General features: G+C 42.5%; 1 protein-coding gene across 6 annotated transcripts in view; it reads right to left on the bottom strand.

Moving 5' to 3' along the window:
* fam228a (family with sequence similarity 228 member A) overlaps nucleotides 1–16,642 on the bottom strand; it is a 45,547-nt gene that overhangs the window by 23,084 nt on the left and 5,821 nt on the right. For 4 of the 6 annotated variants that reach the window (XM_070885223.1, XM_070885221.1, XM_070885222.1 and 1 more), the window contains exons 2-5: nucleotides 10,731–10,883; nucleotides 9,610–9,687; nucleotides 6,702–6,884; nucleotides 6,538–6,618 (exon numbers count right to left, since the gene is read on the bottom strand). In XM_070885223.1, the coding sequence (XP_070741324.1) occupies nucleotides 6,538–6,618; nucleotides 6,702–6,884; nucleotides 9,610–9,687; nucleotides 10,731–10,883 (495 nt within the window). Of the gene's footprint in view, nucleotides 1–3,119; nucleotides 4,486–4,574; nucleotides 4,761–6,537; nucleotides 6,619–6,701; nucleotides 6,885–9,609; nucleotides 9,688–10,730; nucleotides 10,884–16,642 lie in introns of those variants that run through there. The other 2 variants (XM_070885224.1, XM_070885225.1) reach the window with 2 other exon arrangements.

The following is a 16,642-nucleotide window of genomic DNA, read 5'->3' as shown; positions in this document are numbered from 1 at the left end:
TGTGCTCTGCAGGCTATGTGGGAGGGGCCCGAAGCGCACTGCCCCTATCCCTGGCCAAATGGGCTCCCTCATTAGTGGCCCGCTGCCTTCCCTTCACAAAGGTAGGACTTCTATTTTTCATTTGTTATTGATTAATTGCTTATTACTTTGGTCTTGGTGCTATAGGTGCTGGGTTTCTTCTACTTTTTAATTTGATAATTAATTGCTTATTACTTTTTGTGCTTTGTAAGTCTTGGTGCTAGGTGCAGGTCCTCTCAGCTTCCTTGTATTATTTATTTGTTATTGAATGCTTATTTTTGTGCTTTTTTAGTGCTTGGTGCTTTAAGTGAAATTACCTGCGCTGATTTCTTAACTCTCCGCAAGGGTTTTCTGTGCGGGTTACAAGTGGCCACATATGCTGGCCTAAGTTAGTTTGGAGCAACTATTAGCTGTCCAAACTAGCTTAAATGGCCAAAACAGGTGTAGGTGGCTGGTAATGTCCCCTTTTGAAAAAAAACTATAAACTAAAAAAAATCCTAACTAACTCACTTACACTGGCACAAATTAAATGTGCAGAATTGCGATTTTTAAGATAGTCCAAAAAAAATCAAGTTGCTCCAAAAAAAAAACAGAGCAACTCCTGGCCAAATTAGGGCCCAATAACTCGGGAAAACGCTTCAATTGAAAGGAAGAGAGTAACATGGTGTGTTACTTACACAGAACATACAACACAGAAACAGGCCATTCGGCCCAACTAGTCTGTACTGTTATTTATACTCCACGAGTCTCCTCCCATTCCATTTCTCCTCATCTCAGCCTTTCAGCATATCTTTCTATGCCCCTTTCTGTCATGTACTTGTCCAGTTTCCTTTTGAAAGCATCCAAGCTATTTGCCTCAACCACTTCCTTTGGTAGTGAATTCCACATTCTAACCACTCTGAATAAATAATTTTTTCTCTCATTTCCCTATTGAATTTATTAGTATCCATCTTGTATTTATGGTTTCTAGTTTGAATTCCCCACAAGTGGAAACATTCTCTCGACAGCTACCCTGACCGACCCATTCATAATGCCTCCATCAGGTCACCTCTAAGCCTTCTCTTTTCTAAAGAAAAAAAGCCCAGCCTGTTAAATCTTTCCTGATAGCTGTAATCTCTATGTTCTGGTACCATTCTTGTATATCTTTTTTGCACTGTCTCCAGTGCTTCTATGTCTTTTTTATAGTATGAAGACCAGAACTGTGCACAGTACAACTTGACCAGGATCCTATACAATAAGTTCACTACTTTTGAATTGTATACCCCTAGAAATAAATATCCTGGTGGTTTGTTAGTATTTTTAATTACTTTGCTGACCTACGATGCTGCTTTTAATGATTTGTTCATCTGTATCCCATGATCCCTTTGCTCTTCTACCCCATTCAGTTTCTTATTTTCTAAGGTGTAAGTGATGTTTCTGTTTTTCCTAACAAAGTACAGCACCTCACGTTTATCTATGTTGAAGTTCATTTGCCACTTAACTGTCCAGTCTTTAAGTTTCCTAATTTCTTCCTGTCTTATGTTGCCTTCTTCCTCAGTGTTTGCTATACCCACATCCCCAGTTTGGTATCATCTGCAAATTTTGATAGTGAGTTACTTAATCCCAAATCCAAAGCATTCATGTAAACTTTAAATAACAGTGGTCCCAGCATGGATATGCTTGTGGAAGACCGCTTTCTACCTTTCTCCAATCTGAATAACTAACCTTTACCCCTACCCTCTGCTTTCTATTTCAAGCCAACTTGCTATCCACTCAGCTATTTGACCTCTGGCTCCACATGCCTTAACCTTTGTCATGGGCCTACCGTGTGGTACCTGATCAAAGGCCTTTTGAAAATCCAAGTATATGACATCTATTGCATTATTCTACTCTTTCCATTACCTCTTCAAAGAATTCTATCAAAGTAATTAAGCATGACTTAGCCTTTCGGAATACATGTTGACTGTTTTTTAATTATATTTTCTGTCTCTAGATGATCTATCACTTCTTTTAGTATAGATTCCAGTATTTTTCCCATAACTGACATTAAGCTGATAAGTCTGTATTTCCCAGGTTTTGTGCGGTCTCCCTTTTTGTATATAGGAACAATATTAATTGTTCCGCAGTCCTCTGGCATTACCCACTCTCCTATGGATTGTAGTCAGTCACAATGGAAGGAGATGGGAGCAGACACAGAGCGAGAAAAAATTACTAATGAGGCGAACGAGGCACTTATCACTGCTGTGGAGAGGAAATGGGAGCATTTCAATCGGAAGGGTGCAAGTAAACTCCTCCCAGCGGTTTGTAGGCATCTGTGGACCAGCATTGCTGAGGTGTCTTGTGTGGATGACATCAGAAGGACCTACACCCAGTGCCACAAGAGGTTCAATGACCATTGCAGGATTGTCAGAATAAGTAATATTTTTATTGATGCACTCCTTCATTTCTTAAATTATAAATCTGACACATGTTGGTATAGGTAGGCTTAGTTTTGCACCTTATTTGCCTTGAATGATCGTTACACATTATTAAGATTGCTTTCTGAGATCTTAAAAGATATTTCTGCACTTCGATGTCTTCCTCATGAACCACATGCAACTTCCAGGGCCATTAAACAGAGGACTGTATTAAATGCACTTTTAAGTAAAGTATAAATGCTTTGATGGCTATCTGTGTGTGCCACAAGAGCAGATGGGTCCTCTGGTAACCATTCCCATTGTCATTTTTGCAGGAAAAGATGTCCCACAACCGCTGGTCCACCGAGAACCATGCCTCTAACAGACCTAGAGGATTGAGTGGCCGGTCTGATCGGTGCCTCAGGAAGGACAACTGCCCATGCGGGTGCTGAGCCCCGTTCAAAACTGAGGGTAAGTCCTGCAAAATTCCCGGGCTGGGGCAATGTGATGTCGTGTCTGTGGACTAGGGTTGGGACAATGTAATGCAGTGTCTCTCAACTGCATATAATGGAGTAGCGGCGGTCCTTCAAATGAGCCTGTGCTATGTGACCTACCTCATGTCACCCTGCTGCTAACCACTGATCTGTTGTTTTCTATTTCCATATGAGTCGTCGCAGGCGCCACATCCTTGAATGGAAGTCTCTACCTCAATCTGTCATGTGGCGGGGGGGGAGGGAAAGAGAGGGGGGTACGTTCGGTGGGATTGTTTTGTTGTTGATATTTTATTAAAGTTTTCACAATGTTTAAACCTTTCAAAAGTGAAATAAAATTTATCAATTTTATTCAAGTTAAATCTTATTCACGTTACAATGCTTAATAAATCTTATTCAAGTTACTGTCTGTTTAATAAATTATTTTCCTCATTTTAACCTTTCCTGTGTAGTGCCTCATTTTCAGACTAAAGGGGGAATAGTCAACATGATGGGATAGAGTGGCCAGGCAACGGTCAAACGTGCCGTTCGCTCTTCAAGCAAAGCGTTGAATTATGAGCTGCTGATGTAAGGTTTTTGCAGCCTCCACGAGGCCTCCCGTGGTGGTGGTGGGGGTGGTGGCAGTGGTTCATCACCAGGCTCCTTGTCTTCCCCTCTCTCCTGAGGTGGTCTTGCAGTCCCCAATGGCAAATCCTGTCCCCTCATGATGGCTAAGTTGTGTAGCATGCAGCACACCACAATGAACTCTGAGACCTGCTGAGGGGAGTATTGCAGGCAGCCTCCAGCGTGGTCCAGGCATCGGAAGTGCTGCTTGAGCACTCCAATTGTCTGTTTGATGATGTTGCATGTGGCTATATGATTGTCATTATAGCGATGCTCAGCTTTTGTCTGAGGGGGGTCGAGGCCGTAATCTTTGTCCCCCAGCATCCAGCTCTGGCCTTATGGCTGATGCTCGAACAGGCATGAGACACTGCTCTCACGCAAGATAAAAGCATCATGAATGCTCCCTGGAAATTGGGCATTTACTGCGATGATGCGCTGAGTATCGTCACAGACGATCTGTACATTCATGGAGTGGAATCCCTTTCGGTAAACCTCTGGATTGAGTAAAGGTGCTCGCAGGGCGATGTGCGTAGAGTCAATGGCAGCCTGAACCTCGGGGAAGCCAGCAATTTGTCCAAAACCTACAGCCCTCTCATTCTGTGTCTCCTTGGTCATTGGGAACTTTATAAAGTCCATCCTGCGTGCGTACAGTGTAGTAGTCACCTGGCAAATGCAGCGATGTGTAGCGTACTGCAAGATGAAGCATATGTCCCCTGTTGATGCCTGAAAGGAGCCGTTGGCATAGAAGGCAACTGCTGCAGTCACCTTCATCTCGATGGGCAGTGCAGTCTTGTTGCTGCTGATGGGCTGTAGGTCTGCCTTTATGAGCTGGCATATCTCGGTGACCACCTCTTTTTGGAAGCGCAGCCATCTAATGCAGTGTGCCTCAGCGAGTATGAGTGCTGTTGCCTGTAAATTCGTGGGGGGTAAGGCCTCCTCCCCTTACGTCTGCAAGCTCTTCGATTACGCTCGTCAACAAGCCTTCTTCCAGCTCAACACTGCATACAAAAAGCAGCCAGTAATAACGTCTGACATTGTATAGCCCCCCTTTTAAAAAAAAATCCCTTAAAACGAACTATAAACTCACATAAAACTTGTGAAAAATGCAGCCTTCCTTCTCCAAATCCTTTTATACACTGAACTTCTGCTCCGTTAGCGCCGGGTACACCCTGGGTCCAACCGTTTTTCCGGGTGGGCGATAAAACAGGTGATAGCTGAATTTTTCGCCGGGACGATAGTGCAGCGTTCCATGCCGACTGATGTCATTAAAAAGCTTTTAAAAAAATCAGGCAGGTAATAACTTTTAGTGACGGCGCAAAACCACTGCTGAAATTTCCGCCTGGGCGCAAAATGTTGTGCGACTCGTTTAGCCCCCAAAAATATATATACAGGTTGAGCATCCAAAATCCGGAGTTCCGGAATCCGTAAAGTGTTCCGGAATCCGAAGCCGCTGAACCTGACCGAGGTCCCGCCGCTGCCCAACCTCGGGCCTCGCCTCGCTGCTGCCCGACCGAACACCACCTCCACGATGGAGCCGCCTGACCAGCTCTTCGGCAGGCCCCACCAGAACTCTTCCTCGGCGGCGGGCCCCGCCTGAACTCTTTCCGGCGGCGGGCCCCCGTCCGAACTCTTCCCCGGCGGCCGTCCCCGTCGGCGGGGCCTCAGCCAGCGACCCAAGCAGCTCCTCAGCAAGCACCCACCCCGCCACATCTCTGACTTTTCAAAATCCGGAAATATCCGAACCTGTGCTAGGGTGTTCCGGATTTTGGACATCAGAAACACGTTCCGAAGTTCGGAAAAACACGAAAAACGGCTCAGCCCCGGTCCCGAGGTTGCCGAATTCGGGACGCTCAACTGTATCACTTCGCCCAGGCGGTAAAATGGTCGCCAAACTTTTTGAAATTCTAGCCTGTGTCTCCAATTTTCCTCATATTAAGAAGCATCTCCACTGCATCAGCAATGGGCATGGTACAGTACTTACCTTTCTTCTCCTGACTTCATGTGGATTACCTGGATAATCTTTGGATTTATTTTATTACATTGGGGTTATCCAACAATTACATAGGGAATTTTATGGAATCTTTCAAAGAATGCAGAAGAGATTCATGAAGATAACACAAGGGATGAAAGGGTTTTTAGTTATGAGGAGAGACTAGAGAATCAGAGGCTCTTTTTATTACAATTAAAGGTCAAGAGCTGTTCAAAGTTATGAGGTCTCTAATGAGGTAAAGGGGAAAAAAGTATTTCCAATAGACAGTAATTAGAGGGCATGAATTTAAGATCACTGAAATGGATAAAGATTTGAAGAAGAAAAATGTAAAAGGGCAGAGGAAGAGAATAAGCACTTTCGCAAAGCTGGCCTAAGTGCAATGATCTGCAAGACCTCCTTCTGTGCTGTAAAATTCTATAATTTTATGATTCCAGTTATCACAATCCCAGGAGACAGAGACACAGACACACATAAAATGTATCCAAAATAAATATATAGCTATGATTTTGTTTGAAACCCTAAACTAATGCCGATGATAGGAAAATATTGGTGGAATCCATTTGGCTATGTTAGAGCACAACAATTCATGACAATAACATAGCTGCTGCCTTCCTCAGAGATCCCAAAACACAATAAAATGCTTATTTCATTCAAGAACAATTCTTGATATTTCTTAGTCTTTGACATCAAGTAAGTGTACTTTGCAACGAATTGGAATATATAAATTATGGAAGTCAATTGTTTCTACATATCAGACTCTATTAAAATTTAGTACTAGAGACCTAAAACTATCATTTGTGTAACTGTAAAGTCTTGTGAAATTGTGCTGCATATCATAGAAAAGGAGTTTTAGCAAAACAAAATGTCAGGAGTGTAGTCTTTCAGATTAAAGTAGAAGCTATGCCATTGAAGTGAATAGGCTACATTCTGGAATAGATTTTGAGCAGACTAAAGCAGTATGCTGTGGTCTCATGCTGGATTAACAATGTGTCACATAAACTGCAGTGCAATAATTACAGCAAGAACCAAATGCTGCAAGAATATTATATAAAGACAGTACCTTGAATCTACGAGGTTTGCACAGATGGAGGACAAATGGATTGTAGTCATTGGGGTTATAATCTTCCAAAAACACAGGTTCCTATTAAAAGGAATATAGTTTAATATTTCTGTAGATTAAAGTTACATTATAAAAATAGATTGGCTATAGTTGCCAAATAGTACCTTTTTATTGCAGTGATCTAAGTACTGTAACATTGAAGCACGTGTTCTTTCAATTGACTGGTTTAATACTGCTTTGACTTTCCACTGCATTGGTTCATAAACACATTCATTCCATTTCTTGTACAGTAGCTCTTTCTTTCGCAAGTTTAGCATATCCCTGTAGGCCAAATATTTACCCAACTCCTAATGAAAGGCAGAGACAAGGAACATTTTTATAAAATAAACAACAATTTGCCAATACTCAATCTACTTTTATTATATTTCATTACATTTGTACAGGTATGAAATATACAACACATCTGGACTTGAATTTCATAATAGGTAACAAAATAGTGCACCTAGCATATTAGCTTGGTGCAGTTATCATAGGAACAGCCAATTTAGCCCCTTGAGCCTGTTCCCACCATTCAATATCATAGCTGATCTGTATCTCAACTCCATTTACTCCTTTGATCCATGTCCCTTGAAACTCTTGCCTAACAAATATATAGTGATCCCAGTCTTGAAAAGTCAATTAATCTATTGTCTACCGCCTTTTAAGAGAGAACTCCCATCAGAATCTTGTATCATAGAAACATAGAAAATAGGTGCAAGAGTAGGCCATTCGGCCCTTTGAGCCTGTACCACCATACAATATGATCATGGCTGATCATGCAACTTCAGTACCCCATTTCTGCTTTCTCCTTGATCCCTTTAGCCGTAAGGGCCACATCTAACTACCTTTTGAATATATCTAATGAACTGGCCTCAACAACTTCCTGTGGTAGAGAATTCCACAGGTTCACAATTCTCTGAGTGAAGAAGTTTCTCCTCATCTCGGTCCTAAATGGCTTACCCCTGCCCTTATCCTTAGACTATGCATCCTGGTTCTGAACTTCCCCAACATTGGGAACATTCTTCCTGCATCTAACCTGTCCAATCCCATCAGAATTTTATATGTTTCTATGAGATCCTCTCTCATTCTTCTAAATTCCAGAGAATATAAGCCTAGTCGATCCAGTCTTTCTTCATATGTCAGTCTTGCCATCCCGAGAATCAGTCTGGTGAACCTTCGCTGCACTCCCTCAATAGCAAGAATGTCCTTCCTCAGATTAGGAGACCAAAACTGTACACAATATTCAAGGTGTGGCCTCACCAAGGCCTTGTACAGCTGCAGTAAGACCTCCCTGCTCCTATACTCAAATCCTCTCACTATGAAGGCCAACAAGCCATTTGCCTTTTTCACCGCCTGCTGCACCTGCATGACAACTTTCAATGACTGATGTACCATGACATCCAGGTCTCGTTGGACCTCCCCTTTTCCTAATCTGTCATGATTCAGATAATATTCTGCCTCCCTGTTTTTGCCACCAAAGTGGATAACCTCACATTTATCTACATTATACTGCATCTGCCATGCATTTGGCCACTCACCTAACCTGTCCAAGTCACCCTGCAGCCTCTTAGCATCCTCCTCACAGTTTACACTACCACCCAACTTAGTGTCATTTGCAAACTTGGAGATATTACATTTCTTTGTCCAAATCATTAATGTATATTGTAAATAGCTGGAGTCCCAGGACTGAACCTTGCGGTACCCCACTAGTCACTGCCTGCCATTCTGAAAAGGACCGTTTATTCCTACTCTCTGCTTCCTGTCTGCCAACCAGTTCTCTATCCATGTCAATACATTACCCCTTTGCTGTTCCTTAGTTCTACCCAGTGTTTCCACTGTCTAATCACCTTTACTGAAATCCTTTCTTTCTACTGCTGTAATTATGTCTTTTATCAATATTATTACTACTCCTTTTACCAATTCCCCTGTCCTTTCTATAGATTCTATAGTGTGAAATATTTAGCTCCAAGTTTTGCCCAGCTTGTAGCCAGGTCTCGCTAACTGCTACTACATTCTACCCTTTAAGCTGAATTTGTGCTTCTAACTCATCTGTTTTATTTCTTATACTACATGCATTTGTACAAGAACTCTTATTTGCTAACTGTTCTCAATCTGTCATATACCCCGATGGTGTTTTTCCTCGTGCTTTTTGCTGATGCTCTGTGCATTGCTATACAGGCAATTTAATATTTTTTTATTTTTCATCACTCCTGTTTTATAACTGGTATTTTATTACTTTCCATATACTTTTCTGTACCCAAAGTATTTATATTGGGCCGGAATTTGCGGCAGGATTAACGGCGAACTAACAGCGTTCGCCATTATTATCCCTTTGAAATTGATCACAACTTCAGTATATAGTAAATGCGCATCTAAATGCAGAAATCCTGAAGATGTGGTCAATCATTTACTGTTCCAACACTGGCTGCGCTGTGGGACCCCCACCCCCCCCCCACCACCACCGGCAATCAGTGAAATGGATGAACACTTGGGCTTTTCTGCGGTAATATCGCTGTTAAATACCCCATTAACTGGTAGGCCTTGTTAGATTAAGTGTAACTGGATCTTTAACAGCATATGACAGCTAAACAAATGTTATGGCCCTGAAAAACTGATTTTAATTTTGTGGAATGTCACATTTCTCCATTATGATAAAAATTACAATTTTTAAGAAACATTTTTAAATAGTTGTGAAAAAAGCAGGTTCTCATTTCCTGCTTCCTTGTCTGAGAATTCTGCATTATGATTGGCTGCTTAGACAGCTTGTTGTCATCACAGCAGATCGCATTAGGGATTTCCCATTATACTGCGCTGAAATCTCTTATGCATCTAAAAAGGCAAACTTCTCGCCACATCACAAGATCTCTGTGGGCAGCTTTCTTCGGGGCCAGCAGCAAACACCTTTGCTTCACCACCAACTGCAAATTCCGGGCCATTATTTCACAATGTGGTGAAAATGGAAGATTTTAATTTTACTTTCCTGATCTGTTTATTCCAATGCAAATTAACAACTGCTAAAATAGGTGATCTTACCTTGATAAAGCTTTCTTCTGTGTCATACATGGGCTGGCAGAGAGCATCAACTTCACAGGATTCCATAACTGCTTTAGCCTACAAAGCACAGACATTTCAAAACTACGAGACCGCCTACCCAGAAACATTCAAAACTTTCACAACTGAGCAAGTTAAAAAAAATGGGAAGATCAGGCTCAGAACTGATCATGATTTGGACAGTTCAAACGGTTGACTCTTTTATTCCGCCCAGACATTTGTATTTCAACACTCTTGCATATAGACAACTTTCATAATGACTAAGCCTGAGTCAATAATAAAGAAAGAAATAAACAACTTAAATTTGTATGGTGCTTTTCACAGCCTCAGGACGTCTCAAAGTGCTTCACAAATAATAAAATACTTTTAAAGTATAGGCCTCGATTTTAACTCCCCCGACCTGTCAAATATTGAGCGAGGGAATGGGGAGGGCAATTAAAATAAGGGCAGTGACCTACCGCCTCTGATCCCGCTGCCCTCATACCTTGTCTTAATGTTAACCTGCTCTTTTGAGCAGATGGGCAGGATACCCGACCCAAGCTGACAGGGTGTGCTTTAAATATTCAGATCGGGTCCCAATTATGTCATCGGGACCCAATCTTCTATTTTGGTTGGATGCCCAAGTGGTGGAGCAGCAACGGCTTCCCCATCAGGGCAAACACATCAGGAGCTGGATCGTGGGCCAGAAGCAGCTCAGGCAGGTACATTTTTAATTTTATTTCAGGTGTCTTTGTGGGCCAGGAGGAGTAGGGGCCTCTCTTTCCTTGGGCTCTCCCCAATTACATCCATAGCCTACCCACCCATTGCATGTCATCATGGAAAGGGTAGACAAGCTTTCGGTCCTCTAGCAAGATTACAATCAGTGCAAGAGTTGTTTACAGCAGCCCACTGAGGAACTCTCTCCTATATATCACAGCCATTAGTAATTCTGTTCTCGCATCTGGAGCTTCAAATGCACCTAAATGCAACAACTGAATGTGATTGGACAAAATCTCTGATTTACCTGTTAGCACCCTAATGTAGTTTTTCTTTGTGTGCATCCAGCAACTTCATCAGGCATGTGGGCTTACTGCTGGTCACTATTATTAAAAAAACAATTATACCTGGAGATGAGCAAAAGACTTCTTTGAGAGCCAGTCTACACAATTCTGTTCCGTTGGACAAATAGATGCACTTAGACATTTTTCTGGTGGTTTTATTTTTGCACACCTTTGTGCTGAAAGAGATTCTTTTGGACATGTTCTTGCAGTAGCAACCTATAAAGACAGAAAATATACGAATGACAATATAAAATTAGACCTGACAACTTTGATTAGAGTTGTCTTTAATGCTGTAGCTCTCAATCTGAGGTTTTAGTCAAGCAGTATTCTATGCGCAATGTCTGACTGCATCTTCAATTCTTCTGCCCACGAATGAGCTCTGCTTTACTAACATTCAAGAGATGCCCTAAGCACTTTCTAAACTTGGTTATACTCCATGCAGTACCCAAACAGTACAAGACTTCCTCCTCCAGGGAATCTTGCACCACTTTACTCCAGACAATTTGACGATGTAAATAACAATTTTAGCATCCATGCAAAAAAAAAGAACGGCTCATTTTATTCTCGGAACAAAACTGAATACGCTTAATTGGTAACATGGCTATTTCGAGTCTGATCACCTTGAAATCTTGTGGTGTTCATCAGGTTGTACACTAATAGCTTATTCACTGTTTAACAAGAATAACCGTTGCATTTTAACTTCTTTATGCTATTATAGTTTAATAAGTATAATAAACATATACTTTTGAACAAGGCTCCCTCCACTTTGAGTATCACAAATCAAATCTAATATAAATAATATACAGTGACACTAAAGTTGTAGTGTAAATTCACCCAAAGGTATTTTGTGCCTCTGCTCAACCAATATCCAAAGTCCTATGCAACAAGATCTTCCTCACATACGGCACAGCATTTCCCCATAGAGGTAGGAACAGGGTGATGAGAAGGAGACTGTCATCAGCCCCTTGCACCAAGCACAAAAGTAATAATTACCTGGCTCAATAAGACACACATACAAAGTACTTCCTGCCCATGGCTACTGCAAACAAAAGTCCCCAATCTTCATGTGTGCAATACTGCTACATCATTACATGGAAGTATGCCAAAAGACTGATTACATCAATGCATGTTCTATAAATGCTGTGTAAACTCTTAGGATCCCTCATTCGAGATAAAATTAGTGAGCATTTAGAAATATGAGCTAATCAAGGATCGGTTGCGTTTGACAAAGTGAATAGATTTTTTTGACGACCAATTGGTTAAATATAAGGAATGTAGTAGATTTAATGTCATCGTCATCATAGGCAGTCCCTCGGAATCAAGGAAGACTTGCTTTCACTCTTAAAATGAGTTCTTAGGTGGCTGAATGGTCCAATACGAGAACCACAGTCTCGGTCACAGGTGGGACAGATAGTCGTTGAGGGAAGGAGTGGGTGGGACTGGTTTGCCACACGCTCTTTCCGCTGCCTGCGCTTGATTTCTGCATGCTCTCGGTGATGAGACTCGAGGTGCTCAGCGTCTTCCGGATGCACTTCCTCCACTTAGGGCAGTCTTTGATCAGGGACTCCCAGGTGTCAGTGGGGATGTTGCACTTTATCAGGGAGGCTTTGAGGGTGTATATGGATTTTCAAAATTCTTTTGCATTGACACTATGAAGCTTTAACATACAAGGGTTGTTAATGTATTGCCTTGATTCAAAAAGCGAGTGCAGGATAAATCCAATAGCGATGGACCAGTCAAACTAATATCAGTACCTGTAATGGGTAAACTTCTAGAGGCTATAATATGGATTAACATTAGGCTGAATAGAGATAGCATCCGTGTGCTGTAATGTACAGGTTTACGTGGGTGTATATGACTCTGCTCACCCATCATTTTATCCAGAAAGTGTAGCTTGGTCCAGGCATGGCAGTTAAGCTAGAAGCAGCCTCAACTAGAAAGATGTAGGTAAATTTAAGAGGGTCAGCATGGATTTGTAAAAGGCAAATTGTGTCTGACGAATTCAATTGAGTTGTTTGGATAAATCAGAGTGTACTGATTAAAGAAGATGCAATGGATGTCATATATCTGGATTTTGAAAAGGCATTTAATAAGCTGCTGCATAGGAGGCTTGTTACTAAAAATAAAGGCACATGGCAGTAAAGAGAATATGGCAACATAAATAGGAAGTTGATCAAATGACATAAAACAGGAGTGATTAATTATGTTTTAGGGACTGGAAATTTAGACGAGGGGATTAAATGTAGTATCTCCAAATTTGCGGATGACACTAAGTTGTGTGGCAGTGTGAGCTGCGAGGAGGATGCTATGAGGCTGCAGAGTGACTTGGATAGGTTAGGTGAGTGGGCAAATGCATGGCAGATGAAGTATAATGTGGATAAATGTGAGGTTATCCACTTTGGTGGTAAAAACAGAGAGACAGACTATTATCTGAATGGTGACAAATTAGGAAAAGGGGAGGTGCAACAAGACCTGGGTGTCATGGTACATCAGTCATTGAAGGTTGGCATGCAGATACAGCAGGCGGTTAAGAAAGCAAATGGCATGTTGGCCTTCATAGCGAGGGGATTTGAGTACAGGGGCATGGAGGTGTTGCTACAGTTGTACAGGGCCTTGGTGAAGCCACACCTGGAGTATTGTGTACAGTTTTGGTCTCCTAACTTGAGGAAGGACATTCTTGCTATTGAGGGAGTGCAGTGAAGATTCACCAGACTGATTCCCGGGATGGTGGGACTGACCTATCAAGAAAGACTGGATCAACTGGGCTTGTATTCACTGGAGTTCAGAAGAATGAGAGGGGACCTCATAGAAACGTTTAAAATTCTGACGGGTTTAAACAGGTTAGTTGCAGGAAGAATGTTCCCAATGTTGGGGAAGTCCAGAACCAGGGGTCACAGTCTAAGGATAAGGGGTAAGCCATTTAGGACCGAGATGAGGAGAAACTTCTTCACCCAGAGAGTGGTGAACCTGTGGAATTCTCTACCACAGAAAGTAGTTGAGGCCAATTCACTAAATATATTCAAAAGGGAGTTAGATGAAGTCCTTACTACTCAGGGGATCAAGGGGTATGGCGAGAAAGCAGGAAGGGGGTACTGAAGTTGCATGTTCAGCCATGAACTCATTGAATGGTAGTGCAGGCTAGAAGGGCTGAATGGCCTACTCCTGCACCTATTTTCTATGTTTCTATGTCCTTCAGAGGTAGTTATAATATATATATTATATACACACATACCCTGTATTAATATGCACACATAGATTCTTTAAAATTGGAACGACAAGTTGATAAAGATGTAAAAGAAAAAGCATTGGGATCCTAAGTTTTATAAATAGGGACATTGAGTGGAGCTACAGAACCCAAGGTCTCTAAATTAATAGACACGAGAGCAGACCTGCGGGAGAGCGAGCGAAGCGGCCGCAGATAAAGGTAGACCCAATAGCCCAGAGCGAGCACGAGCGTGGTAAGTGATGTCAGTACAAGGGAAGGAGTTGATTAATTTTTTTTTTAAAGTCGTCAGTTTATTTCTGTTCGGTCAGTTAATTAAGTAGAGGCACAGCAGAGCACCTTGGTCCTGTAGAATGCACATCTTGTGCCATGTGGGCATTCCAGGAAGCTTCCCGTTTCTTGGACAATCACATGTGCAGGAAGAGTTATTAGCTGGAGGAGTTCAAGCTCCAGGTTTCGGAGCTTGAGCAGCAGCTGGCATCAATACAGTGCATCCATGAGGCACAGAGCTATGTGGATAGCACGTTTCAGGAAGTGGTCAACCGCAACACAAGTGTGCAGGCAGAGAGGGAATGGGTGACCTTCAGACAGACAAGGAGGACCAGGCAGATAGCGCAGGAGTCCCCTGAATGCATCGCGCTCTCTAACTGAGAACTGAATTTCTGGAGAGTACAGCCAGAGCCAAGTCCATGGCACCATGGGTGGCTCAGCTATCAGTTGGGGGCGGGGGGGGGGGGGAAGGAGGAGGAAGATCGGGAAAGAAATAGTGATAGGGGATTCAATAGTTGGGGAACAGAGAGACGTTTTTGCAGCCGCAGACATGATTCCAGGATAGTATGTTGCCTCCCTGGTGCCAGGGTCACGGATGTCACTGATCAGCTGCAGAACATTCTGAGGAGAGAGGGTGAACAGCCAGAGGTCGTGATCCATATCCGTATCAACAACATAGGTAGAAGGAGGGATGAGGTCCTACAGGCAGATTTTAGGGAGCTAGGAAAGAGATTCAAAAGCAGGACCTCAAAAGGTAGTAATCTCTGGCTTACTCCCGGTGCCACGAGCTAGTGAGTACAGAAATAGGAAAATACAGATGAATGCGTGGCTGGGGGGTGGGGGAGGACTTTAGATTCCTGGGACATCTGAGCCGGTTCTCGGGGAGGTGGGACCTCTGCAGGCCGGATGTGTTGCACCTCAACAGAGCTGGGACTAATGTCCTCGCGGGAGGAGGGATTTGCTAGTGCTGTTGGGGTGGGTTTAAACTAATTTGGCAGGGGGGTGGGCACCAGTATGTAGCATTAGAAACGAGAAACAAGATGCACAAAGGATTGGGAGAGATAGATTAACACTAGAGGAAGGAATGGTACGGTATTCGGTGGGACCAGACGAAGCGAGAATGCAACAAAGTCTAAAATAGGTTTACAGTGCATGTGTGTGAATGCACAAAGTGGTAAATAAGGTCGGTGAGCTGCAGGCGCAAAGAGACACATGGGAATATGATGTGGAGATAACGGAGACCCGATTCAAAAAAGGGAAGGATTGGGTATATTACTGGATGGTGTTCAGGAAAGACAGGGAAGGAAAGAAAGAAGGTGGCAGTATTGATTAAAGAGAATATTACAGTGCTGGAGAGAGGATGTCCTGGAGGGGACAAGGACAGAATCTATATGGTTAGAGTTGAGAAACAATAGAGGTGCTATTACATTACTAGGTGTATTCTATAGGTCACCAACTAGTGGGAAGGATATAGAGAAGCAAATTTGTAGGGAAATTACAGAGAGGTGCAAGAACTATATAGTGATAATGGGAGACTTCAACTATCTTAGTATAGACTAGAATAATAATAGTGTAAAGGGCAGAGAAGGGGCAGAATTTCTGTTGTGTTCAGGAGAACTTTCTTGATCAGTACATTAACGACCCAACAAGGAAGGAGGCATTGCTGGATCTGGTTCTGGGGAATGAGGTGGATCAAGTAGAGCAAGTGTTAGCAGAGGAACATTTAGGGAACAGTGATCACAGTATCTTAAGGTTTAGACTAGCTATGGAAGAAAAGGATAGGGAGCAATCTAGAGTAAAAATACTTAATTGGAGGAAGGCCAATGTCAGTGGGATCGAGAATGAATCTGACCCAGGTAAATTGGAATCAAAGACTGGCAGGCAATACTGTAATCAAACAATGGGCTCCCTTTAAAGAGATGGTTCGGGTACAGTCAAAGTACATTCCCATGAGGGGGCAAGGTAGAGCAACTAAAGCCAGAGCTCCGTGGATGACAAGAGATAGAGAGTAAGATGAAGCAAGAAAAGAGGGCGTATGACAGATGTCAGATTGAGAATACAAGTGAGAACCAGGCTGAATATAGAAAGTTCAGAGGGAAGTAATAAAGGAAATACGAGAGGCAAAGAGAGAATATGAGAATAGATTGGCAGCTAACATAAAAGGGAATCCAAAAGTCTTCTATAGACATATAAATATTAAACAGGTAGTAAGAGGATGGGTGCGGCCGATTAGGGACCAAAATTGAGACCTGTGCATGGAGGCAGATGGCATGGCTGAGGTACTAAATGAGTACATTGCATCTGTCTTTACCAAGGAAGATGCTGCCAAAGTCATAGTGAAAGAGGAGGTAGTGGAACATAAGAATTAGGAACAGGAGTAGGCCATCTAGCCCCTCGAGCCTGCTCCGGCTCTAGTATCTCCGATCTGGAGATACTAGATAGGATAAAAACTGATAAAGAGGGGTTATACTAGAAAGGTTGG

This window comes from Pristiophorus japonicus, chromosome 7 (assembly GCF_044704955.1).
Source record: "Pristiophorus japonicus isolate sPriJap1 chromosome 7, sPriJap1.hap1, whole genome shotgun sequence".
NCBI lineage: Eukaryota > Metazoa > Chordata > Chondrichthyes > Pristiophoridae > Pristiophorus > Pristiophorus japonicus.
This window is presented reverse-complemented; position numbering and strand designations above follow the sequence as displayed.